The sequence below is a fragment of the Heterocephalus glaber genome, unplaced genomic scaffold (assembly GCF_053883595.1).
Source record: "Heterocephalus glaber isolate CG9 unplaced genomic scaffold, H.glaber_assembly_v1.0 deba00001461, whole genome shotgun sequence".
NCBI lineage: Eukaryota > Metazoa > Chordata > Mammalia > Rodentia > Bathyergidae > Heterocephalus > Heterocephalus glaber.
Genome location: NW_028258308.1, coordinates 4,611,061 through 4,638,978, shown reverse-complemented (window position 1 = coordinate 4,638,978; position 27,918 = coordinate 4,611,061). Strand labels below are relative to the sequence as shown.

At 37.9% G+C, this 27,918-nt stretch overlaps 1 protein-coding gene and 1 long non-coding RNA gene across 2 annotated transcripts in view; one reads left to right on the top strand and one right to left on the bottom strand.

Annotated features, from left to right (window-relative positions):
- The first annotated feature begins 1,768 nt into the window (after nt 1-1,768).
- Aadat (aminoadipate aminotransferase) lies at nt 1,769-26,606 on the top strand. The gene is made up of 13 exons (XM_004852931.4): nt 1,769-1,957; nt 2,993-3,161; nt 4,161-4,293; nt 13,122-13,196; nt 14,333-14,542; nt 16,416-16,481; nt 17,647-17,729; nt 18,424-18,520; nt 20,688-20,749; nt 21,551-21,615; nt 22,870-22,976; nt 23,761-23,862; nt 26,271-26,606. The coding sequence occupies exons 1-13, from the start codon at nt 1,891-1,893 to the stop codon at nt 26,310-26,312; spliced, it is 1,278 nt and encodes a 425-aa protein (XP_004852988.1). The 5' UTR covers nt 1,769-1,890; the 3' UTR covers nt 26,313-26,606.
- Nucleotides 4,291-27,918, bottom strand: part of LOC147826714 (uncharacterized) — a 44,307-nt gene continuing 20,679 nt past the window's right edge. The window contains exons 2-3 of the long non-coding RNA XR_015453422.1: nt 15,693-19,832; nt 4,291-12,814 (exon numbers count right to left, since the gene is read on the bottom strand). This is a non-coding gene — a long non-coding RNA (uncharacterized LOC147826714). The remainder of the gene's footprint in view (nt 12,815-15,692; nt 19,833-27,918) is intronic.

The following is a 27,918-nucleotide window of genomic DNA, read 5'->3' as shown; positions in this document are numbered from 1 at the left end:
CTTCAAGAGCAGTGACGTGTCTCAGTTATCATTTTCAATTCATTACACTTTCTAGAACAGTGCAAGCGTTTAATAAATGTTTGGGGAAAAGATCTCCCTCTCTACTTCTATCTAGGGCAGTCCCAAACCAGGCAGTCTTTAAAAAGGGGCAGCACTGAGCTGTGAGTCTTGCTCTGCTCTCATCTTGCTCCCTCAAGAGAACTCTGCTCTGCTCCTGACAAATCCAAAGTCAGCCTCTTGGGCAAGCAATTTTACCTTCAACTTGGCAGCTTCAAATTGATGGGTAAGCTCTCTCCCATTTAATCCTCCATAATCCCTTTCCCACTACCATGGCTGTGTCATGTCTTCCACTTGCTAATCACAACCCTCAGTGTCCCTGAATCCCAGTATCTGCCTCACTAGCCCCTTCTCTGTCTCCTCACTGACCTGAATCATCACCCAGCTTATTATCAATAGCACCGCCAAACCATCTCACTACCCAACTCCAGAGCAGGCTGGGTAGAAAATTCATCAAAATGTTTGAAGCTGGAGAACCAGCACCTTATGGTTTAAGGACCTTAAATCTCTTTAGTTTGGGTTTTGTGAAGACCCAGAGGGTTGGCCATGACAGACTGAAGGCAGCAGGGCCTTCTCCAGTGCTGAGAGGCCCGAGTGCAACGTGGTGACTTCCCATTAGTCTTGGAGCTACTTAATCCCCAAAGCCTCCCCCACGGACTCCTGCAGGGCCCTCTGGCACCCAGGGGCCTCACATGCTGCTGCTGATCTCAGCTCTGGTGACCAAGTGTATAAAGGTGCACTTCAAAGTTAATCTTATTTTATTTCCCACTGAAGCCCACTTCCATCCTAATTGAACAACTGCACTTGAATAAGACTCACTCGCTAAATGGGTAATGTACCTCAAATATTAAAGTGTGCTAGGAAGCTAATTCACGGGATTTTTGAACCTTCATACTCTGTGACCCTAAGAAAAAATTTTTGTTTTTAGTACAGCAATAACCAGGTGACTCATGAGCGCACATTTTCATTCATCTCCTTGATTCCACCGTATGCAACACCGTTCCAAGCTAATGCTTACATAGAAAACTCAAGGGGAGAGGAGACCCTAACACTGAGCTGCTCTGAGTGATTTCTCACAAAGTTAACACTTCATGCTCCCTTTACTAAGCTCTGATCTTGAAGGAGGTGTTTCGGGGACTCTTGTGGGGCGCCATGGTGGCTTTCCGGGAGAGTGCCCTTCGTTTTATTAATGACAGTGAGAATTTAGCACAGCAATGATCTGAGCGGGTAAAACGCTCAGTCTGGGTGGTCAGAGGGGGCCAAGTCCCCGGAGGTGCACGCCAGGCTGGGCCCCGCTAAAGGAGCCAGCTGCAGTGGACCAAAGCCACCACCAGATGGAACTCACGGACTAGGATCGCGGAGAAGAATGTCGGGTCCCCTCCAGCAGCCCCCGGGTGCCATCCAAGGCCAGGATTGGCCATCAGGGAGCAGAGTTGCAGACACTCCACCCACTCTGTAAAGCGGGGAGGTCTGCGGCCTTTGATGGACTCGGGCACTGACGGGAGCGGGGTGCAGGTTTCTCCCGCCTTCGCCCGCGGAGGGAGTGCACGTGGGTCCTGTGACCCTAGGACAGGAAAGGGGCGGGCGCGAGAGCAGAGCCGCCAGGCAGAACGACTGGCCCCGTTAGGGGTGGTGGACTTTGCCTCTGCCGATTCCAGGAAGCACAGGACTGAAGACTGCCAGCAGCCTGCACCCTGGGCACCGTGCGGGACTTCTAACGCTGGCGTTGCGCGTGAGGACTTAGGAGGCTGTCGCGTTTGGGAGTTTTGTGCTTTGTTTTTTTTCTAGTCCTGAGCTACTGAAGAAAGAGTTTGGTGCTTGACTGTCGGAGACATGAATTACGCACGGTTCGTTAATGCGACCAGCGCAGCCAGATACTTATCTCCCATCCGAACCTTGGGTGAGAAACGGGGCCAACGCCTGTCCTGCCTGGTGGAACCTTTGGGTCACTGCTGGGTCGCATGCATTCATTCAGCTGTGAGGGCTCACTGTGAGCCAGGCTGGGGCAGAGACCAGGCAGGCGGAGCCTTTGTTCTCAGGGAAGGCGGGCTGGAAGGCCAGGCAGCCACGGAGCGTTTCCAATAGCATGGAGAAGGAGGACCAGAGAGGCTCAGCCTGCCTCCCTGGAGATTGGTCCTGGGAGGGAGGCTGTGGAGCGAGGCCCTTGCTGGCAAGGCAGCGGGGCAGGCACAGTGCGGAGAAGTGTGCGGGGTGGGGTGCGGGCTGCTACATGGGAGAGGAAGGCTGAGCCAGGACGCTCACAGGCAGGTGCGGGCGAACTGCAGGAGAATCTTGTTACCCTGGCCCTGTGTTTATTCCTGGCCCCTCTGCCTTCTCCCTGGTCATCCTCATTCTTCAGTCCTTCCACCAGTGAGGAGGCGCAGAAAAAGTTGCTCTATACTTACTTTAGACTCAGGCTCTATCTTAGACCATTTGGGCTGCTATGTCAAAATACCATAAACTGGCAATTTAGAAACAACAGAATTTATTTGTCACAATTCAGGACGTTGGAAAGTCCACCATCAAGGTGCTGGCCTCTTCCATGTTGGGTGAGAGCCATTCCTTATACATTTACACAGCACCTTGTTGCTGTGTCTTCACTTGGTGGAAGAGGGTAACGTGTGTCCTCATTTGGTGGAAAGGTGCAAGGGCACTCTTTGTAGCTTCTTTTTAAAAATCACTTATTTCATTCACGCAGTTGCAGCACTTGTGATCTTAAAGACACCTTAAAGACCTCTTAAAGACCCTTGACTCCTGTTGCTGTCACATGAGGTATTAGGTTTCAACATATGAAGAGGGGACACTAACATTCACACCATGGCACGTTCTGCTACTAGAAATTATCAAACTTTGTACTTGACTGTAGTACACATTGAACTGCCTCTGTTTCTAAGTCTTCAATAAAAGTGTTTGTTCTTTTGCATGTTAATCATAGCTGATGTCCTGGTCAGGTCACCAAAATCACTCATCTCCTTGGCTCCTGGATATCCAAATCCGAACACCTTTCCCTTTAAAGGTGCTATTATCACTTTAGAAGATGGAAATACCATCCAGTTTGGAGAGGAAACCATGAAGATAGCACTTCAATATTCTACAAGTTCTGGGTGAGTTTTGAATAGATAACATATTCTCAGTGGTTCATTTTCATGTCCCATTTGACTTGTGTCTTTTTTAACAAAGTGTTTGATGGTTGGGGAGGTTGAAAAAAAGTTCTCCAACACTAATTAAGAGTGAAAGGAATACTAAATGCTTCTCAGGGAATGCTTTTCAAATTTAAATAACTAGGAAAGCCAGAGAATCTTCTGGAAGTATCATTTAAGCTGAGTGTGAAAACTGAACAGGTACTGGGTGAAGAAACTTTGAAAGAAAGGAGGAAAAAAGAGGAATTTTAAGTCTCTGGGTAATTTTATAATATTGTAATTATGTTCCCTTTTAAGCAAGCAACTATGCAAATACATTTCACAGGTTTAATGTCTAATTTCTTAAAGGCAAGCTGAAACATGCCTTAAAACTTTATTAGCTGATCTTCAAATGATAAGGGACAATTTATGAAATCTACAAATTACATGTTTTTAATACTTTTGTCATGTGATTCAAGAGCACGTTACACTATAACATATATGAATTATATGTAATAGATAAATAGGCCTTTCTTTCCCTGATACAAAAAACCTATTGAGCCTGAACTTCTGGCAGCCTATAGAAATCTCCCTAAGGATAGTAAGGAAAAAGAAAGAACTTCAGGCTTTGAAACAAAAAGGATATAGATTCAAATCTCAGTTCATTGATTAAATGAATGATGTGTGAATTTCTGGATGATTGAATTTATGTGAATTTACTAACCTCTGAATCTGTTGCCTTATTTTTTTTTTTTTTTTTTGGTACCGAGTCCTTGTGCTTTCAGGGCAGGCAGTGGAACCACTGAGCTGAATCCCCAGCTCTGTTGCCTTATCTTATAAATGCTAAATTGATATTGGCAAAAAGTATTTGAGAGTTTGAAATTGAACATATAATGGTTAGATGTAAAGCTACCATTTATTTCCTGTCTTCTGTTACAATGATTATTATTACTATAAATTTAAACATATATCTTGTTGCTTTAGATTTCCAGAGCTTGTATCTTGGCTAAAACAGTTGCAAATAAAATTGCATAATCCTCCCAACACCCATTATCCACCTAACCAAGGACAAATGGATCTCTGTGTCACATCAGGCGCCCAAGATGGTCTTTGTAAGGTAAGGCTGAAAGGAAAAGGTGGCCAAGGCGCGGAATCAAATATGTTCCTAAATACAATCATCTCCCACTTAACCACAGGAGGATCAGGTTTTGAAAATTACTAATAGTATTTCTTATTCTCATATAATATTATAAACAGGAAACTCAAAGACAAAGCATAGGATGGAAGGTGTATAAAAGAAGAGATATATAAAAGCGGAGCTTTAACTACACACAGACATTAGGTGTAAATACTTTGGGTTAATATATTGGTATATTGATAGTTCCTTCTCATTTCCCTCATTGTGAAAATGAAAACTTTAAAATATTATCTGCTCTTAGTGGCATTCAGCAGTCTGCTTTTTCTTTAACATACACCTTTGCTCAATGCCCTGGAGCTTTGAGTTGTTAAACTCAGATTTCTAGTATGAGAGCATTCAAATTCTACAAAAAGCTTTGTAACACTGCTTAATTTCATCTGCTTCAAAGATACAGGTCAACATTAGTTGACTTTATGTTGATATGAAACTTCAATATAATTTTTAGATTCTTTAAAGGGCATGTTGTGATACTCCTGAGACAAAAACTTTATTCCTTTGCATGCCCCTTGATAGAATCTCTCTGCTTACCACTTGCTCTCTGCTTACCTCTCCTTGGCTGTACTTCTCTTATAGGGAATGGGAATGGGGACATTACCATAGACCTCTGCAGTTGGTCTTCAGTCTCCTGTGAGACACTACAACACAAGCTGAGTAAAAGTAAAGACAAAAACCAAGACTTAGAGAGAACTGGGTCTTGGGGCTGATCAGTGCTGCTCTGATCACCAAAGAGAAGGAGGGGTGCTAAGAGCACCCAGTATTTTATTGTCTACAAGCATGGGAAGGTAAGAAAGGTATGCTTTGAAGACATCAATTGGCACAATGTGGAGCATCTGGAACCATCTGGCTGGAAGCATCTGGTGATGGCTGATATGCAGGCAGGTATAGCTGATATGCAAACAGGGATATAAAGGAGGAAGACACTGCTTGTCTTGCTTAGAGAGATCAAAGGCTGCTGAGACTGGATTGCAATTAACCAGAGTCTGCTAATACTGGGCAGAGATGTCTGCTACATCTCTTCTGTTGTTGTTTATGTAGCACCAGTTGGTTATAGTTCCTCCATGGCATATGTCTGTGCCTGGGTTTCAGTAGCAGGTGGTATATCAGGTCTGGTAATCTCTGCAGGTCTGAGTTTGACCTCTGTTGGAACACAAGCATACTCTTTCCCCTGTATTATTAATTGCATTGAGCCATTTTACCTTTTAGTTAGGAATCCTTTGATAACATTTGTGTCTAGGACATGTCTCTAGATTTATCTTAGTGTCAATGTAGTTTTAATAGAGTATATTTACTTTCCATAAGTGGATTTAAAAAGTTTTTAAATGAAGGCAACAAGAGAACGTAACAAAATCTAATTGCACTTGTAGAGGTAGCTGTACTCCCCCTTTTTGTTTATGTAAGTGTGTTTTTAGGGAAAAGCAAGTATGCCCCACAATAGCTTGCCCCTATGAGTTATAAGGACCTATAATGGGTTTAACTGGTTTAGCTGTCTATAATAAATTTCTTTTAAAGGGCTATCCCCAACTGCAGTTAGGGGACAAGGGCCACAGGTTTCATCTAACTGCTTCAAGCTGAGAAGGATCAGTGTAGGGAAGACTGCAGTTAGAGATCCTTTTTAGGGAGCTAATTTAAGGGGCCTTAAATAAAGATCATGTTGCAATTTAGCAATTATAAGCTCTTTATAAAGTTAATCTGTTAAGTTTTGGTGAAAACAGGTCTAGCACATTTGTTGTTGATATTATCTGTATGATCACTTGGAGTTTGGCAGCCAAACTCCAATATTATTATTATTATGTAATATTATATATTAATATAATATATTAATATATTATATTATTATACCATAAACTCCAATATTATTATAAGCACTAATAAAATTTTTAAAGAAATTACAGCATGTATAGTCAAAGTAAAACACTAAAATACAAAGGCAGTTTAGGGAAAGAGCCATGTTCAGGAACTGTTTTTAAGGGATTAAAATAGTGAATGTAACTTGTCGACTCATAGACCCTTCTCTAATGGAGATTATCTATAAGTCTGATATTTTCTTTTAATTTTAGCTATATAAAGACTAAAGTTTTAATAATTTTAAAAAACAATTTTAGCTAAAAAATTTTAAAGACTCTTGTTGAGCTTGTATAAATTTTACCATGGTTTTATCTAATGACCCATAACAGTGATTAGCCACCAGTGTATCTGGAAACTGCCAGAAGGGGTCAGCAATTGGAGCCTCTTTTTTAAATCTAGCTTTATTACTATGGTCTTGATTGAATATATCTTTCGTTATACTTTCAAAACCAAGTTACAGTGAGACCTATATTAAATAAAATTAACCTCTTGCTATCTGTCAAGGTCAATTAAGTCTCCTCAGACATTATCTTGGAACCATGTATAAAGCCTCTGAGCGCCTGTCAGTGTCAGCCGTCAGGATGTGTCATGGCCTTGCTTGACCATGTTGCTTTCTGAGAGAGTATGGGAGATTTTCCCTCCAAGTGATACTCCTTTGGCATACTGTATCATTGAATCTTACCATTTTGATGTCCAGCAATCTCCCTGCTCAGGAAGTTGGGTGACTTACCAAAGATGTGGGATCTTGTAGAAAAGACTCCCTCATGATCTAGATCTTTTGTTGACCTTGGAGGGCCAGGGACAAAATATTGGCTGTCTTCTTATTCCAGTTACCTTTAAGTTCTGGTCTCTAAACTTTAGTTGTTGAACACCCAGAAGAGAAGATCAATAGCATTAGCATTGTAATGAGAGTAGTGAACTTAGCAATTACACTTTTACCTGAATTATCAAGCATTTTGGAATATAACATATAGTTAAAGGACCCTTATGTTTACCAATCATGGTTGTTCTGGTAGTTGAATTCCTATAGAATGGTAACAGAAAAAAGCTTTAAATCAAGAACCACACATAATACTTTAACATGATAATCATGATGAGATTATCTTTGTAACACACTTAAATGTGTATCTTAGTATAAAATAGCCATTGTTAAACCCAGTCACTCCCCCTCCAAAAACACACACACAAAAAAAACCTCTTACCAAAGCTGTTATCTTTTGATAGGATGGCATCTAAGGAGAATGTATAGGCCTATAAATGTACTGTTATCATAAATAGCAGAAGCATAAGAGAAAAGCAAATACCTGAATCAAAAGGTGGTTATTACCATAAACAATATGTTGGAAAACCTATACAGTTAGAAAGCAAGAATACATTTTGTACACAGGAAAAGCAGCAATAGTAAGTATCACAATTATATGAAACCTTGTGTTCTTCAATGTAGCTTGATACCAAAAGCATCTTTTTATTAAAACCTTGTTTTTTTCCCCACAGAAAATTTAATCTTATGAAGACAACCAATGTAAACATATCACAATAACATGTTTAGAACTCAAACTTTTGATGATAATCAATGTAAACATTTTACAGTAACACATTTAGAACTTAACCTTTTGATGTTAACTGATGTAAACATTTTATAATAACATATTTAGATAATGTTTATTGGAGTGTGCCTCCCATAATTCTATGAAAATTATTGGGGCTCCCATCAGTGAACAAAAACCAGAATAATTGTTTTTTGGGCAGGTGCTCCTTTATCCACCAAAGGGAGTCCCATATAGCAGTCTCTCCAAACCTAAGGGTCTCCAATTAATTATTTTGACACATTTTTAATAACTTGTAAAAACCTGATTGTAACAATTAATACATTATTTGCAGCCAATAAAAAAATTTTGAGTTCTTGTATGTAGACATCAATATGCATTACATTTGTAAAATTAATCTTGACATCATTTTGATTAGCTAGCAACCTGGGGGGAAAGGCATGCCTTTAACTTCAATAACATTTATCCATCAGCCAATTTAAATTATAAGCAAATATCTTTCTTTTAAAAAATTATATATTTTTGTGGGAGGGGTAAGGGAAAGAAAAGAAGGGAAAGTAAAAATATGAGAAAAGGAAAAAATGGAAACGAAGTCTTTGCAAATAGGGAAGGGTGGGCAGGGGAAGGGGAAAAAAATAAGAACCAAGATACTCATGTAATGGTACAAGATCCCAATGATGTCTGTAAATGTATTTTATACCTAAAATGTACCAATAAACTTAATGGGGAAAATAATTGTGTATTTTTTAAAGGGCCAAAAAGGGAAAAAAATTGTTGAACTCAAACAAAACAGCTGTACAAGTGGATAGACAGACAAACATATAAGACAATTTATAAAACTAGAATGCACTGAAATATATTTGTCTAAATTGAATTATAATATCTCTTTTATAATGTTTAGGTTTATAATTGTAAGTAAAACTAGCTACAACCTTTTGGAGGTCAAGTAACAAAAATCTCTTATAATTAGAATCAGAAGGAATAAAAGTGCTTTCTATCTGTAAATGTAAAAGCAACTTTTAAGGTGGCCTTTTTATTTTTCTCACTTACTATAAATCTGCTATAACATGCTGAAACCCAACAAGCAAACATACGTATTTTCTTTGATAAATCACTTTTGCACACATTTTCAACATATATAAGTTTTCTAGTCTTGTCATAATATATCTTTTTATCCTTCTAACAAGAAAAAATCATACAAAATCCTTTTATATCATAAGTGTATCTCTTGTACTTATAGCCCTCTTAATATTTTTGTCCATCTAACTGCCCATCTTCTAAAACAAGTTGGTAATAGAACAGTACTAATATACTAAACATTTTGAAACCAAAAAATTTATTAATTAGCTAGAACTTATAATTTGATTTTTTAATAAAACCTCTATATGTCTAGAAGAGCACAATTGCAGGTTTTTCAGCTTTGACTATATAGCTCCAGTTTATAGGCAGAGTCAAGCTGATATAATAAAAGTGGTTATAGCCTCTTGAATTTGAAAGCCTGGCTGTAACACTTTAAATTTGAATGGATGTTAATGTATCTAATATAAACAAACAATAGAAAAAAGGGTAAATTACTCTCATAGTTACGGTTTAAGAACTTGTAATATATGAGAAATGTTTTAAATACACCTATTAAACATCAATTTAACATCAATTAAACATCAATTTAAATTGGAAAAGAAAGGTACACTTGTCAATTAGCTAAAATTTTTAAATCAAAAATGTTTTTTAAAAAAGTTTTCCCTACTTGGCAGGACATCACAATGATTTTAATATGCACCACGCAGTCTTCAGCAGTCCCTGGGCAGTAACAGAGCAATTGGTCTTTGTGCTCTGACCTTAAGTGTTGTATTTTGTTTGAATTGTTTTAAAACTTTATGTTTTGTTTTCCAATATTTATGTAGAAAACAATAGGGCCTGATGTAATTTCTTGCTAGTGCAGCCTGCCAAACAAGTTGTTGATATGTGAATAGGCAGGGATTAGCCTCCCACAGCTCTAGAGGCCTGGGCTAGAAAAGAGTTTTACTTTCCTTTGAGGAGTCCAATTTAACTACAGCCTTTTCTGGTACTGAATAGTTTGATTTAACATCATCGTAAGCAATTTGGCAAGGGTGTACTCTCTGATTATAAAGATTGTAATTTGTATTTTGTTGTATTTTGCCCTAAGTATACCTCACAGGCTAATCCAACCATGGATTCAAATGTTATCCACATTGAGCACCAAATATAGGGAACAGGAAAGGGGACATTACCATAGACCTCTGCAGTTGGTCTACAGTCTCCTGTGAGACACTACAACACAAGCTGAATAAAAATAAAGACAAGAAACAAGACTTAGAGAGAACTGCATCTTGGGGCTGATCAGTGCTGTTCTAGGCACCAAAGACAAGGGGTACCAAGGGCACCCAGTATTTTATTGACTATAAGGGTGGGAAGGTAAGAAAGGTATGCATTGAAGACATCAAGAGGCATATGGTGATGGCTTATATACAGGCAAGAATATCTGATTTGCAGGTAGGAATAGCTGATATGCACACAGGGATTAAAGGGGGGAAGGTATTGCTTGTCTTGCTTGGAGATCCAAGGGTGCTGAGACTGGGTTGCAATTAACCAGTCTGCTAATACTGGACAGAGATATCTGCTACATTCTATAGATCTATATAAAGATGTTACTCAATTTACAATGGGCCTATTTCCTGATAAGCCCATCCTAAATTGAAAATACGGCAAGTCTGAAATGCATTTAATATACCTAACCTACTGAAAATAATGACTTAATGACACAGCACACTGCAGAGTATCTGTTGTTTACTCTCATGATCACATGGCCTGCTGGGAGCTGGTGCCCCCTAGCAGTCTGTGAGAGTATCATACTGCATATTGCTAGCCTTGCAAAAGGTCAGCATTCAGAAATCAAAGTACAGTTTCTACTAAATGCATATAACTTTCACAGCAGTGTAAAGTGGGAAAACTGTTAAGTTGAACCACAAGTCGGAGACCATCTGTGTATGTCTGTTTCTAACTTCTGTGGCTTTGTTTCTTTGCTCCCTCTCTCTTCACCACCTCCCCAACCCTCCTTCCATTATTGCTTCTGCTCCCTGCTGGGCTCCTTTAAGTTCCACACAGGTAACCACCACTGGGTAGACCCCATAATAAAAGACTACACCTCTGGTCAGTTTCATCTATATCCTTTTTTTCTTCTGTTTTTCATGAATAATTAATTCTAAATAAAGATTCTGTGTATTCAAACTTTACAACAAATTAAAGTGACTCTTATTTCTCTTCATTCATGTTACATCAGAGTAGCTTTCTTTTTCTTCATTTTTATTTTATGAAAAATGCAATCAGATTTACTTTAATGAGCTTTAATTATTATACAATAAAGAATTATACTAAAATACTTGTAAAAAATCTTTATAAATGCAAACAATTTTTCTTCCTCCTGTGGAATTTAATTAGGAAAAGTAAAAGGATTAGCTACTATCTGAGTGTTTGCTTGAAGAGAAACATTTGTGATACCATGGACTGATATTTTAAAGGACTCATTCGATAAAATTATTTTCTTTTTTTTTAATTCTTTCATTGGTACATTTTAGGTATACAACACAATTACATTTCTCATTGGGAACTTGTACCTTTACATGATGCATCTTGGTTCTTATTTTTTCCCCATTCCTAGCCCTCCCTTCACCCCCTCCACCCTTCCCTATTTACAAAGACTTTATTTCCATTTTTTCCATTTCTCAGCATTTTTCCTTTCCCTTCTTTCCTTTCCCCTGCCCCTCCCACTACCCCTACCCCTTTGGAACTTTTCATCCCATTTTGCATTATCAATTATTCATTCTAATCATTGGTACATTTTAGGTATACAATATAATGACATTCATCATTGGAAATTTGCACCTTTACATAATCTCTCTTGGTTCTTATAAAATTATTTTCTTAGGACACTATACTGTGAAGTTTTTTCTTCAGGGAAAAAAATCCCTGAATCAAGCAGGTTCTTCTGTCTCTGTCTCTACACCAGTCATATCAATCATATCACCATCTTTGGCCGAATACATCAATAACACATGACTATAGACCTGCTTATTACAAGACCCTTAGTAGGAATCTGGATTCACATTTCTTCCACTTTGTTCTCCGAGACAGATGTTATTTTAGGTTCCTATGTTTGACTGTATCTTTTTGATGAGAAACATCTCTCCCTTTTAATTTAGAGTATTTGACATTTGTATATCCCTTAGTTGACATGGAAATGTACATACATACATGTCTGAGTCACTTTCTTATCACTAAGACTCAATGGTGAACTGATGGCCACAGTTTAAAGCAGGAGCAGTTGATTTCGACTCACCATTTAAGTCTATGATCACTCTTAAGCAGAAATGGCATGGTGGAAGGATCTGGCAGAAGAAAACTGTTCATGTCAAGGTAGTCAGAGAGAAAGAAAGAGCCAGACAGGGAGATACGCCCTTCCAGGCACACTCCTAGTGACCCTCCTCCATCCAGACCACACCTTCTTAACAGCACACTTGACAACTGAACACATTGGTGGATAAATCTACTGATGAGTACAGTGGTCCCAGGATCCAATCACCTTCCAAAAGCCCTACCTCTGAGCATATGACAGCTTAGGGGACATTCTTGATGTAAACTATAATACCACCCATCACCCAAATGCCTAAATGGTATACTCACTGTCTACTACAGGCTGGTCTCTCTCCACTCTCCTCTTCACACTCCTCAACTCCCAGAATTCTTTCAGTTTCTGAAAATGTCCCTATTGTCACCCCTGCCACCAAGTAATCACTCAGAAAGCTTTATCTGAATTCCCTGAATGCCCAACTTTTGCAATGCGCTGTATTTGACATTGTGCTCGCCACTGTTGTTACTCATATATCTCTTTGGATAGTAATTGAATTCTTGTCTAGAAGCTTTTCCAGAGGACGTGTAACTCTTATGAGAACAAGGACCAGGTCCATTTGTCCATTTTTCAGCTCCAGTACTTCACACAGGCATAACTGGTAGCAGACATTTAACAAATTCTCAAAGAAGAAAGAAGATGAATGAATTAATTTTAGAAAACAAATCAGTTATGTTCTTTTTTACTTTTCCCTAGAATAGAGGTTGGTACTTAGGAGTCTCATTCAGATTCCCATCTAGATTTGCAAATAAAGTTTTATTGGAGCTCAGCCACTCCCATTTGCTTTTATATTGTCTGTGACTACTTTCCACTCTAGAAGCAGAGAAATCTGCCAACTGAAACTGTAGAATCATGTGAGCTCAAACTAAATAATGGTGTTCTGAAAATGAAACAATACTATGCAAGCTAACCTATGCTTCTTTTGTTAGGCATTTGAAATGATAATTAATCCCGGAGATAATATCCTCCTAAATGAACCAGTGTATTCAGGAACACTTCAAGCTGTAAGTTCACATTTTTGCAAAATAACAACTCTCTTACAGCAAATATAGGAAAGCCCTGCACCTTTAGAGTTACCTGTCCACTGAAAAATAAAATAGCACCTTTCATCTGTAAACAAGAGAATCTCAAAAATGATATATGCATATGTGTTAAATGTACCCTTTGCTTCATACATTTCTCTTTTAAAATCTAAATGCAGCCATGTGATGGAAAAATTAAATCCATATTTTCATGTCCTTGGATTGGTAGAAATATAGGATGGGATCTACACAGAAGTAATTACAACTCAGAATAAGAACTTTCTGACCATCAGCCCCACCTGACTGCCTAGGAGGTGAAACATTGCCCATGGCTACAGATCCCCCGAGTTACTTGCAGGTCTAATTCAAGCTATTGGGATAATTCAGTTAAAAGTCTCTATGATGAATGACTGTCTTATCTCACCAGCTAACACTTTACCCCACAAGATGGCTGCTGCTCAATTCTGTGGCATCTGCACTGCAAGCCCCAAGTCAACAGAAGCAGTCTCTGCCCAGATCATACCAATCTTAGAGCAAAGGAAAAAGAGACTTAGCAAACCACAAGTTGGATTTTTAAACTTCTTGAAAGGACAAATATCCCTTCTGCTCTCAATTTATTGGCCAGAGCAAGACATATGGCCAAAACAGACATAATTGGAGCAAGAGAATATAAGCCATAGCCAGGCATGACTGTGCATACCTGAAATCCCAGCACTCTGGGAAGCTGAAGCAGAAGGATTGCCAATTCAAGTCCTGTCCTAATACACTGTATAAACTTTTAAAAATTAAAAAAGGAAAATGGAGGACTGGGGATTTATCTCAGTGGTTCTGCCACCTGCCTTGCAAGCACAAGGTCCCGAGTTTGATCCCTGGTACCAAAAAAAAAAAAAAAATGGAAAAATGGGGTTAGGGATGTATCTCAGTGGAAAGCCTTTGCTTCAATTCCAAGGGGAACAATAGACAATGTGAACCCTCTGGAGCTTGGAGCTCAGGGCACGTTTATATGTTTGAGGATGTATATAGTAATATTCCTACTTAGTATTTCTTTAAATTGCACTTATGTTTTGTATTCATGTCTGACTCCTAATTCTTTTTTTTTTTTTTTCGGTGGTCCTCAGCTGCTCCCACTGGGCTGCAACATTATTAATGTTCCCAGTGATGAGTTTGGGATTATCCCAGATGCCCTCAAAGAAATACTTTCCAAATGGAAGCCAGAAGATTCCAAGGACCCCACCAAAAACACCCCCAAATTTCTCTATACTGTTCCAAACGGCAACAACCCCACTGGAAACTCTTTGACAGGTGACCGCAAAAAGGAGATCTACAAGGTATTTCAAAGAATGTGTTCCATGGCTGTGTTCCTGCTTCTGCTTCTTTCATTTTCAATGAGTAATGTCAAGTTCCTTTCTTTTCACCCTCTTGCTTTCAAGGAAGATGACTTTAATAAAAAGAACTCATCTCTGCTAAGAGCCCTAAAACATTTCTACATAGAAAATTACTAATGCTTTTGTTTCTGAGATTTTTTTTCTTTTCCCTTAAGTAGTATATCAGTACAAACAAAATAGCATTCTTGGTGTAAAGTTAAACTTTCTGAGATTATTAATTTTTGACCACAAATTTAATTTTCATTATATTTGTTTTTCACTTGTCTCTTCTGCTTCTTATTCCATTTCATTTCATATTTCAAAGAATTCTTGAAAAATAAGAGGCATGTTCTTCATCTCTAAAATCTCTTTTAGGTACCTATAAAGCCTGGCTTTTTACTATAAGCATTTTCTCAAAATATCAAATGTGTATTGAGTTATGCAGAAATCTTTGAAAAGAGAACTATGCCTTTTGTAAAGTCATTTTTTATACCTGAACTGTGCTCCCTAACCTTTTCTTACAAATACCTTTTTAATATAAACAACAAACTCATGTTAAACAATTTACAATTTAATCATGCCCAGTGGAATCATGAGCAAGATTTCAGCTGTCAGCCAGTACCTTTCACTTAGAATAAAGTCCAAAATATTTTTAACTATTTTTTATACTCTCCTGGGTGCTCTCCTCAGCTTTCTACTCTATTTACAGACTCCTCTGAAACAGTCTCATCCAGTTCCCTGGAAATATCCCATTCTGCACACAAAGAACCTGCATTCCCCAGCCCTACCTCTCCCCTGAACTCCAGACTTCTGTGTCCAGCTTTCTGCTTGATGTTTCCGCCTGGGTGTCTAAAGCATTTCAGACTCAACCTGGCCCAAATACAACTCCTGGTTCGCCAGCACCACCCAAAATCTTGAATCCACAACCCCTCCGCACACTCCCTCTCTATAAATGCCTTCTGTAAACTCCATGAACAGTCAGCCTGCATGTCTCTCTTTACCTGCTCTCTTTTTCCTACTCCACCACCAGGTTTTTCCAAATCCAACCATTTTTCTCCATACTGTCTTCTCAGTCACCACCTGCCCTTACTAGACAGGTGTCCTGGTCACTCACCTCGCTGGGCTCCACTCTTGGTCTCTAAGCAATCACTCTTTGTCTGGAAGCCAGCAGTGGCCCTGCTCCATAGTAAATGTAAAAATCCAGGCTCATGGTTCTCCTCTTCACAGTTCTCTGTGACTTGCCCTTGCTGTGAAGGTCCGGATTCCATTGTCCGCCTTTGAAGACTGCGTAATACAATCATTCTCTCCTGAGGACTCCCCTCTCATCATCCCAGCTGTCCCCCACTCTGCAACCCCACAGGCCTTTCTGTTCCTCCAACATGCTAAGGCTCTCGCTCACCCCCAGAATCTTACTCGCTCTCATCTTTCAGTCTAGAATCTTTTCCCCTGATATTTGCACAACTGATTCTTCTCATTCTGTGCTGTAGAACTTCCTTGTCAGGAAAGAGCTTCTCAGTGATTCAAGAAGAATAAACACCCTGCTACTCTTCTCAAACGTGATCTTACATTATGTAGTGCTCTGGCTAGAAGTTAACCCCTGGTCCATGTAATGTTTTTTGGTTCAGTATCCACTGGTGCATGCATAGCCTGCTTTTCCCACTAGAATATAAGTTCCATGAGAACAGAAGTCCTTAGTGCCTCCTTCTTCTTTATCCTCACTGTCTTGGATAACAGAAATCAATAAATTCTTGAATAATGAATGAGTACAGAGAATTATGATTCCAAGTGATTTCAATTTTGGACATCTCTTATGAAATACATTATTTTAACATTTTAGCTTGCAAGCAAATATGATTTCCTCATAATAGAAGATGATCCTTACTATTTTCTCCAGTTCAACAAGGTAAGTGATGATGCGAATGTATTCACTATTAGAAGATAAGTTGTTGTGAGTTATTATACTGTATTTGGGACAAGCCAGACTGATGAGGCAGAGCTATCCATTTTTATCTTTGAATTAAATGAACTATTATTAACTTAGTACCATGTTAATTTTTCAGTTGTCCTCTTTTACCATTAAATGAGTACTTTTCATTTTGGGTGTGACTCCTCTTTCTAGAAATTACTTAACTTCAGAATAGTAGCTAGTCCCCAGAACCCTGAGTACAGGCAGAGTAAGTCAGGCTGATGGTCTTGACTCCAAATGCTAGCTCACAGCTCCCTTAACATCATCCCAGGGATGTTGAAGGTTTTATCTTGGAAGTCAGCTTTAGTCTTGAGATAATGGCTGATGAGGCTGACGTCTAAGAAGGACTGAGATGCTGTGCTCAAGCTGAAGTAGAGCTGGGCTCAGTTAACACTGTTCACATGTGGACATAGAAGAAGGTGTTACAGGCATCATGCGAAGATTCACCGTCCCCGTCCTTTACAAGTAGATCTTCCCTAAGAATAATGGGCTTTTAGGTCCATCCTCACTCTACAAGCATGCTGCCTTTCATGATTACTGGATCCTAATGGACAGTAGAGGTGGAACAGACTACCAATGACTACTCCATCAAAAGCTAACAGTTTATTTGCTCCCAGGGATGCAGAGAACATATAATCAGATTCAGTCATCCAATCATGTCACCAAAATAAACAAAAATTCTTGATTTCTCTGTATTGTTTGACTGATCATTCTGTACATCTTGATCAACCATCTCTAAGCAGCTGAATGCTTGTGGACCTCTTCATTTTGATCCTGTCCAAATTAGGTTTGCTTTAGTCCTTCCTCTAAGTCAGTTAACCCTGAATTACAACCCCTGAGACAAAGAGTCTTTTCTAACTACGCAGTAATGGTACCTTAGGCAAATAAAGAAGGCCTTGTGTTTGACAAGGAAGCCATGAAGACAGGTAGATGCTAGTAAAGAGCATGCATCTCAGTTTTACTACATGGAAAGGGGTGAGACAAAGATAAGAGATATTTGGGCTACTGTATTTCAAATCCACGCCTCCCCTGCTCTATTCAGTGTTACCCTACAGCTGCTAACACTGTTCACAAACCAAAATACTTTTCTTCCCATTTTAAGCCCTGGGCACCAACATTTCTCTCCATGGATGTTGATGGGCGTGTCATCAGAGCTGATTCCTTTTCAAAAATCCTCTCCTCAGGGTAAGGTCCATGTCTCTAACCTGAGTCTAGTCTCAGTATCTTTTAATTCAAACAATTCTCATTTAAGAGCTTGAAGCTGAGCATGGTGGTACATGCCTGGGAATCTGAGATTCTGGGAGGCTATGGCAGAAGAATTACTAGTTTGAGCCCAGCCTGGGCAACTTAGCCACTTAGTGAGTCCCTGTTTTAAAATAAGGGCTGGGATTTAGCTCAGTGGTTTCACCGCCTGCTGCACAAGCACAAGGACCCGAGTTCAATCCCTGGTACCAAAATAAAATAAACTAAAAGATTTTAAAAGAGCTGCAGATGTACCTCAGGGCTAAAGCATGCATTTAATCTCCAGTACTAAAAAAAGTTTGAATTTCACCTTAAAACAGGATACCAATCATTAATATTAATAAGCCTCTTCTCTCTTTATTAATCTTTAATAATCAAAGATAGTTGGCCACTAAGGTTTTAGTAGGACTGGTCAGGATTTTATTACCTTTAAGGAAGAACATATTTGGAAATAGTTGCCCTTGCATCATTTCATTAATGTACACTTACATTTGTATCTGAAATAAGTAGTTGGTTTTATTAGAATGTTTTAATTGTCTGGATTTACTCTTCCCACGTCAAAATGTATCTCGAAATGAACTCAGAGTAGTGATATGTTAATATGGATTGGTTCTGAGCCTTTTCTCTTCTTGTGTAGGTTGAGAGTAGGGTTTATAACGGGCCCAAAGCCACTAATAGAGAAAATTGTTTTACACACACAAGTTTCATCCCTGCACCCCTGCAGTTTCTCACAGGTAAGTGCAATTTACAAAATGATATTGTTAAAAAATCAGACCAGTAAAGAAAGTAGATGTTGACAAGTAAGATTAAGTTAAGGCAGCAAGAAGGGAAACTCATCAATGCTAAATCTCCAATTCCAATACAGACTGAAATAGAAGACCAGATCCCATAGATGTTTACTCTAAAACACAAGTGAATTGTGTTAACCTGGTGTTCTTTGGCAGCGCAACCCAAACTGCTTGGAAATCAAGGTATTACACTCATCTTCTGCCCCTATGAGAACACCAAAATATTATTTTGTGGAACTGAACAAAACGGAACCAAACTTGGTGAAGCAATACTAACTTTGACTTCATTGCCTTGGACCCTACAAAGAGACCAAGAAATCTGAAAATGTTTAGTGACTCACTGTGTACCTTCCTTGCACAGCCAAACCTACACACAGTAGTTGGAATGCATTATAACCATGTTTCCCCAAAGATAAGACCTACCTGGAAAACGGGTTCCAGCATGATTTTAGAAGAGACATCCCCTGAAAATGGGCCCTGGATTTACTCCAAAAGAAGCTGTCTCATTTTCAGGGAATGTTTCTTCTGAAGCCATGCTGGAACTGGGTTACCAGGTAGGTCTTATTTTGGAGGAAACAGGGAATTAAAATAAAATTAACCTCAAAGAATGTATAATGCTTTAAGAAATTATTGGATTTGGAAATTATTAAAATCTTGGGAATCAGATCTTATGTCATCTGCACTCTCTCCTGTTTCTTCACTGACTCCAATCAATCTTATGTTATTCTACTTTGCATCGTCTAGCAGCTGCTGGATTGATTTCTCGTGGTCCCTTAAAATTTTAAAGCAGTTTTTCTTTTCCTGGTCACTAATTACAATCTTATCTTCTATATCTGAAATTCTGTCCTCACATTGGTCCATTGTGCTGCATAGACTTTCAGTGGAGTTTTTAATCTCCTGGAAATCTGTTTGCATCTGTTTTATGGATTCCATTTGTTTCCTATGTTGGGATTCCATCATGTTCCTCAGATCTTCTATTTTATCTATGTCCTCTCTAGATTTATCAATCATGTTTTGCACTATGGGCACAATCTCTGCTGTTATCTGAGAAATTATTTCTGATTTCATTTTTTTCAGATCTTCTTTTGTTGCCAGTTCAGGGAGTCCAGGTGGTTGAGTATCAGATTGTTCCATCTTGTTTCCCTTTGGGGTTGCTGTAGGTGATCTGGAAGTCTGTTTTTGAGGCTTGTTTACGTGTCTTCTCATTTCCAAAGGGGTGGGGGTGCTGCTGGTGCCTGCGTGACTCACCTCCTCTGCCCTGGGCGTGGTGGAGAGAATCAGATGTTAAGGACAGAAATGCTATATAAGAACTAAAATTGAATAGAAAAGTAATCTCATAAGGTATTTGATATTGTACATTCCATAAAGTGTAGATATCCTCATGTTTTACCAAATTAGGTGCTTTTCCTATGTTTTTTAATATCTATCATCAATAACAATTCATTATCCATTTATATTACTTAAAGCTTCTATTTTAAATAGAAATTCTCCAAATATAATATAGAACTTTAGATATTACCATTTATATTTTAGGCTGAGGATATACCTCAATGGTATAGCAACTACTTACCAAGGACAAGGCAATGGGTTTAATTCTTAGCACTACCCAGAGAGATGGGAGGGAGAGAGAGAGAGAGAGAGAGAGAGAGAGAGAGAGAGAGAGAGAGAATACTACATATTCTTTTATGTTTAGAGAGGCAGAATAGTCTTATAACAAATATCTTGGATGTGGAACTGAACAGTCTGACTTCAAATCTGAGATCTGCAACCAGCTGTTGAGCATCAGAAAAATTAACACTTGTGCCTTGATTTCCTTATCACTAAAATAAAATAACCTGCCTAATAATTGAGTTATTAGGAAGATTAAATTAGCAATATATTAATGAGTTTCTGTAGTGCCTAATACGTGAAGAGTATCATAGAAATAGTTGTTCTTCTTACTACTATTGTTGTCATGGTTATTAACATTTGTTGTAAATCATTGAGTGCTATAAGCTAGATTCGGCATAGTTTATCTTTTTATAGTGGTAGTCTGTGATGATTTGCTTCTACATTTGGCAAACACAGACACTTAGGGAATGAACTGTGACAGTGTTCCTATTCTCTCTTTTAGCTCATGATATCACAGCTTCTACAGCAATGGGGAGAAGAAGGGTTCCTAGCTCACGTAGACAGGTATAGAATCATTTCTTAAAATGTTTATGAGCAAAATAGGAGCCTCACAAACAAAGCACACAGCACCAGAATGTTGATTTATTATTCTTCCTTCCTAAATATACTAAGCCAGATAATGGGAACAGTCTATTAAAGGTCAAATCCTGAGCAGAGTGGAAAGTCTTCCCAGGAGCACCCAAGTGATGCCCTGAAAGCAGTGTCAATGAAACCCCAAGGTAACCTGAAATTCCCTCCAGGTTTGGATGCGTACACAAAAGCATTCTCTTTAATAATTAATTTACTGTGAGGGACACATGACACAGGAGTTGACTCATGTACTGATAAGTAAGAACATAATCTACCTAAATAGTCAACACAATGGTGCAAGTTATGAACTGCTGTGGTTATGTAAGTGTGGTGCCTCCTTGGCCATGTAGAGATAAGGAGGAAGGGGTCCCCTCATTCCCAGACCAGGGATCCACCATTCTAATAGTACTGTCTTTGATGCTCAGGATTCTTCTGCCTTGCAAATTCAATCATTATTTGAGACAACTAAACAAAGAGCAATCCTCCTGTTTCTAAATTCTATGTTTTACATAGAAGTGTACTTTTTTACTCTATTGATATTTATTTTTTGATTCATCCACAATAAAGGAACAAACATACTACTAAAAATAACACAAATACTCTCCTGCCTTTTCTCAAGCATTCAACATTTTAAACAAGAGAGAAAACAAATTCTTATAATTTGGAGTTCAAAGCTAGTTTTGTTTCTGCAGTCCATGTACAGAACATGTCTTTGTCATTGTTCTCCTCTTCCAGGGTTATTGATTTCTACAGGAACCAGAGGGATGCCTTATTGGCAGCTGCAGAGAAGTGGTTAAGTGGTGAGTAAAATGTATATCTGCCCTTATGATAAACAATAACACCTGTAAGAGTGGGCGATAAATACTATATATCATTGACATTCCTAGTGGGAAAGAAACTGCAATCCTGGAGTGTTCTTGGCAGGGAGATGTTTCTCCAAAAAAGATCTCACAAGTAACATCCTAAAAAACCCAACACAGTTCTTCCTATCTCTACTATCTATTGCAAAAATGTGTGGTTCTTAAAAGAATAATTAACTAGACTAAAAGCCAAACAGCAGTAGCTTACTTACAGCTAAATAACAGCCATGTTCAAATTTTTTATTTATTTCAAAATTTTGTCCCAAACAAATAATAAAATATGTTTCTCAGTAAGCTGTATGAAGACAAGTACTGCATTGTGAAGCAGATCTCGCATTACAAATTCTTTCTCTTCTAGCCCTTAACCATGTTTATCTAATATTAGGTATTGCTAATTTGATTTCAGAATGTGTCAGAATTACTTTCATTATGGAGGACAGTCAGAAGAATTATGTGGCTTTAACTATATCATTTAAAATGCCTGTTATATGAACAATAATAAACCAAAAATTTCAGTTCCCTATCTGTTACAACTAATTCTCTACAAAGTCTTGGTAAAAATTGAATTATTACGTGTTTGGTAAGAATACTGTTCCATCATTTTGCATATAATGATGAAGTAAAAGTTGTAACTGCAGAAGAAGTTCTTTAAAAATAGTAATTAAAATCAAAATAAATCCCCTTTTTTTATTTCTCTATCCTAATATACAGTGGAACATAAAGCTTAAAAATGCATATGGAATTCTTGAATTTTAAGTACTTCTTTTCATAATTGACTGCATTCTGATAAAAACTAATACACTGAACTTCTAAACTATCGCATAAATGATTAGATTAATTGAAACACCAGGTCACTCTAGGAGGAATTGAAGAATTGTCTTTTAAAACCAAAGCAGCCACATTTGGCTTAGCTATGGTTCTAATTATTTGAAGGAAAGTGGCAATGTATTTCTAGTTCTCCTTTAAGACTGGCTGTAGTTGTAACTGTTCACACAGGAGCTACTCAGTCTCCCTCCCTCTCTCTTACCCACACAGACTCCTCAAAATAATCCCGGAGTATCAATTTTCAAGGCTCATAAAATTATATTTTAAAAAATCTTATCACCGAAGGAACTTTTTTAGAAGTACTAGTTTATAATCACCACATTATGTCACTGAACAATGTAGTTAATATATATTCTCTTTTGTGTGTAGGTTTGGCAGAATGGCATGTACCTGTTGCTGGTATGTTTTTATGGATTAAAATTAAGGGCATTTCTAATTCACGGCAACTGATTGAAGAAGAAGCCATTAAGAAAGAGGTGAGTGGGCTCTGGGATTTAGCTCAGTGGTTCCGGCGCCTGGCTACCAAGTGCAAGGTCCAAAGTTCAATCCCCAGATATCTAAAGCAAAGTTACACTTTGTATTTAAAGTAATTTTTTTACTTGACTAAAAATGATAAAAGTTATTTTGTATTACCCAGCAGTAAATTCACACTGTTCTAATATTAGGCATGCTACCTCATTATTAAAATAGTAATAAATGTGAGGATTACATAATTATTCAGTTGGTCTAAATGAATGGAAGCACAGTTCATTTTTATTCCTTCATTTTATGTATTTTTTACCTCCTTTCATTCTTTTAATGTACTATTTTCTTCCCATTTCATGGCCTTTACATCTCTTCCCTAAAATATTGTTCCCTGCTTTTTGCTAGGCCAACAACTACTTATCTTAATGATTCTAGCTTATAAATTACAAATTTATTAACTTGAAATGCTATCTCATTGAATTTTCCAGTTAGATTAGATAGTTGTTTTATAGCCATTTATGTTCCTTTAGTAAGCTGTCCTTTGCACATTTTAGTGTTTTTCTTTTCCATTTCTGTTCACTGTTTAAAAGTAAAGAAGGAATAACATTGGCCAGTCTATCCATTTAGTCTTGTTTGCTGGATGACACGCAATATTTATATATTTTTTTTGTTCTTTTGTGATTTCTTAAACTGCTTTTAAGTTTAGAACATCCCTCTTACTCTGAGGTTAGGTCAACCTGTGTTTTAGTTATTCTCCAGTGGCAACATCACTTATTTTTCCACAACTTTTCTTAGGTTTTACTGGTTCCCGGGAGTGCTTTCTACAAGGACAGCTCAGCTAATAGCCCTTACTTCAGAGCCTGCTTCTCCATGGTTTCTGCAGAAGAGATGGATGTGGTGAGTATGGTATTCTCTTCAGAGTAACACCAGCCCTTCCTTCTGGGCTTTGGTGCGTGTGTTAACCTTTTAAATTAAAACATTACTTAATGTCTTCTCAGGTTACCAAAATCTAGATCTTTATGGATCATTGTGAACTCTCATTAAATATCCCTTTACTTTACTACTAGACCTCTAAATGAGCTAGTTAAAGTTTCTTGTCTTTGTGAATAACTTTTCAGAACCTACTGAACAGTGTTGAAGATTATAGTCATTTTATAGGAAAACCTCTTTCCTTCCTTTACGGGATTAACATGAATGAAAATTACAAAATCACAATAGATTGCAGTTTCTTTCTCTGAAGAAAAAAAGCATTGGCAAAGTCAATGTATTGGTCAGCTTTTCATCCCTAGAACCAAATACCTGACATATACAACTTAAAGGAGGAAAGCTCTATTTTTGCTCAGTTGCAAAAGATTGAGCATGTAGTCAGTTGACTCCAAGGCACAAACATCATGGTAGAAGAGGTACTTGCTTCATCGTGGGTGGGAATCATATCAGGGGAACAGCACCAGAGAGGAAGGGGCTAGGGAGCAGACATAGTCCCCAAGGTCAGCCTCCATGAGCCACTTAGACACACCCAGAAGTGTCCTTCATTAATCCTCTGGGCAGCTGCCAAGCCAATCAAGTTGGCAAGTAAGGTTAACCATTGCACTCCAAATCAATAATATTCTAAATTACAGTCCAGCTTTAACCAAAATAATAAGCAGCAAAGGAACAAGATCCTAAGGACTATGCATCTGGAAATCCAAAAAGCAGAATTATAAATTGAAAGGTACTCTTAACCCTTAGTAGAATTTATCCTTATTTGGGGAGATAGTCCCATTTGGTATGTTCTTTCTTTGTTTGCTTTCTTGTATCATTAATTATGCTTTTCATAAGTTCTCCCTGCTTTCATATATGAATAGAGTTGGACAGTCAAAACTATAGAGAATGCGTTTGCAGGTGGACTATTACATGAAAAGATAAAATAATTTGTGTTGTGGACAAAATACAAAATGATGACCATGAAAATGATGATCATTGTGGGAGACTGCAATATTGATTATGTCTCAAAGCGGGCTGTAAACACTGTAGGCTATAAAGAGTTAACCCCATAACTGGCTTCTTTATAGAAGTGAGTCTGGCTGAAGCCTACGTGCCAAGGTCAGAGTAACTCCCACCCAAATTCTGTTCCCACAACTAAAACCTTCTTACTAGAAGGACAATGTTCTAATTACAACCATACATTTTGTCTATTCTGTTCCTAATTCGAGAATGCTTTGTCTTGTCCTTTACTAGTTTTGTTTACACTAATTTCCATAGAAACGACATAGTCTTGCCCTTCCACATAGCTTGCCTTTACCCCAATTGATTGCCAATAAAAATCAGTGCCTGGGACTGGCCAGCGTCTTTGTCTGTTGTACCGGCATTGGTTATCCTGGTTCCCCTCTTTCTCTCTTAGTTCTGTATGTTTTTTTTTTTTGGCCCCAGGCCTACATCATATACTGGGCAGGAAACTGGAACCTATTCCACCTTGGGCACCCATTGTTAGAGACCCCTGAAGAAAGTCTGTAGTCCCCACCTGCTCAATATGTGATGAGAGGTTGAAGGAAAAAATATACTGAAACAGAACTAAGAGAAAAGAGAGAGGACTGGGGCGGCCAATGGTGGATCCCCAGCAAAAGACCCTGGTCAGTCACATCCACTGAATTTTATTGTTCATCATTTAGGGTACAGATACACGTACAGATGTGGGATATGTGCAATTATTATGGAAATTAATGCAGACAAGGATTTAAAGAGAAGAAGCAAACCATTTTCAAATTAGAAGCAAGATAGACAAAATATATGGTGGTAATTAGAGCACTGGCCTTCTAGCTATGAAGGCACTAATTGTGGGAATGGAATTTGGGTGTGATTTACTCCAACCTCAGCTACACATGTTGTGTCATGTTAGCTCCACAGTTTCATAGGCCATTACTCTGGTCTCAGCTGAGGCCATTATCAGGGAGGTCACGTTGACCTCCACACTACCACAGTGCTCATGAGATGCTTCAGTGTGTCCCGTAGCTTCAGTCAGACTTGCTTCTTAAAGTAAGACAATTGAGGGATTTACAGCCTCCACTGCTTACAGCATGCTTTGGGCATAATCAATATTGCAACTTCCTGCAGATGATGAGGGTTATAAGAACCAAAAGCATCCTAAAAATCTCACGTGGCTATATTGACATGTTTTAGTAAACATCCATGACCTTTGCCCCATTAATATCAACTTGACTTCTCATTGCCTTATCCTCAAATGAACACTGGCTTTTTAAAGTTTTGATCAACTTTTCCAAAATAACCTTCTAATTTCATTAATAATTCTTATCTCTTTTCTATTTTAGGCCTTCCAGAGATTAGCTCAAATTATAAAAGAATCTTTGTGAAGAAGTCCAACTAATCATACTCCTCATGGGATTTTCAGATTAATTAGTTCTGTGTTTTGTGTGAAGGAAACAATTATTGATGCTATTCTTTCAGAGTGATGTCAAACATATTATGTATGTGTATCTGTAGTAGTTTAACTCAACAACTTGTGAAATTCCTTTAAATCCATCAGATTGCAAAAATGTATTTGTAAGCCACTTAGGCTTTTCACTTTTTAATCCGCAAAAAAATTATTTTTCTTAGAGAACTTTGTAGCTGCCTTATAGTGTTGAATAAATTTTCGCTGAAACTAACACTTCATGCTAAATTATTTTGCAATTTTAAGAAAATAATTAAATTCAAAATGGTATATGATCCATACTTTTTCTGTTTCTAGGGAAACTTAATGAGAGCCTATTGCAAAAAATCATTATTATAATTTGGTCATTATAAATGAGTTTTTAGCCAGGTAGGGTGGTGCCGGCACTTGGAAAGCTGAGGCTGGAGGATCACTAAGAGTTCAAGGACAGCCTGGGCTACATAGTGAGTTCAAGGCCAGCCTGAACTACATAGTGAGACCCTCTCTCAAAATGAATAAATAAATAAGTAAATAAAAATAAATAAAAGAGTTTTTAGTGAAAATACCAGAGATACTATGTTAAGATACAGAAATCTGTTTCAAATAAATTTCTAAAATTAAACAAACCTGAAGGCATCAGACTTGTTAACTCTAAGTTGGAAGGAGAGATCATGGACTTAGGAAAGTTTACTACATTGTATTTTTATAATACTACATAATGTACAAAAGCACATTCTTATCAGTTAGGTAATTAAAATCTACTACAACCCTTTGAGATATTCAGAATCCCTTTTTAATGATTTTGTCCTCATTTTTGGAGTCTTTGTTTTTCCATCTGATTATTAAAGTAATGTACACTTATTTTTAATTTGCAAACAACCCAGAAAGCATAAGGCATAAAGTAAATGCCACTTTCTACCTCAACTCTATTCATAACTGCTGTCAGCAGCTATCATTCTTCCTTTAAGATATTTTCTATGCATACATTTGTCGTAGCTAACAGAACACAAGCTCATTGTGACAGAGTACCATACATACCCTTTATTTATTTTCTATCCCTGTCTAGTGAATTACCACAGTTTTTCAAGACCCAGTTGTAAGCTTACAAGTTTCTTTGAGGTATTAGGAAGATTATATCACTGCTATCTGTTCCATCCCTTGTGTATATGTACATCTCCATTATACAAATTAGTTGTTTTCTAATATAGAGGCATTGCCCCACAAACCCAACAATTAGTGACAATTTGTCCAATAAAATGGGTTTCTTTGTTGCTAGAAATTTCTCCAGGAATGTCCCATAAAAGAAACACATTTCCTAATAACTTCTTAGCACCAACATAGCATAAACTTTCCTGCATTGGGAAAGCTTCTTTACAACCAGAAAAAAAAATCAGATAGTTAAAAGAACAAATGGATACCCCACTAAGAAAAGCAACTGAGTGAAGCCCATTGATCAAAATGTTAAAAAAAAAATTAATTTCTTAAAACCAGCTGAAAATGTCAGGTGAAACATACTACCTGACATTTTTATTGTTTTCATAGGATAG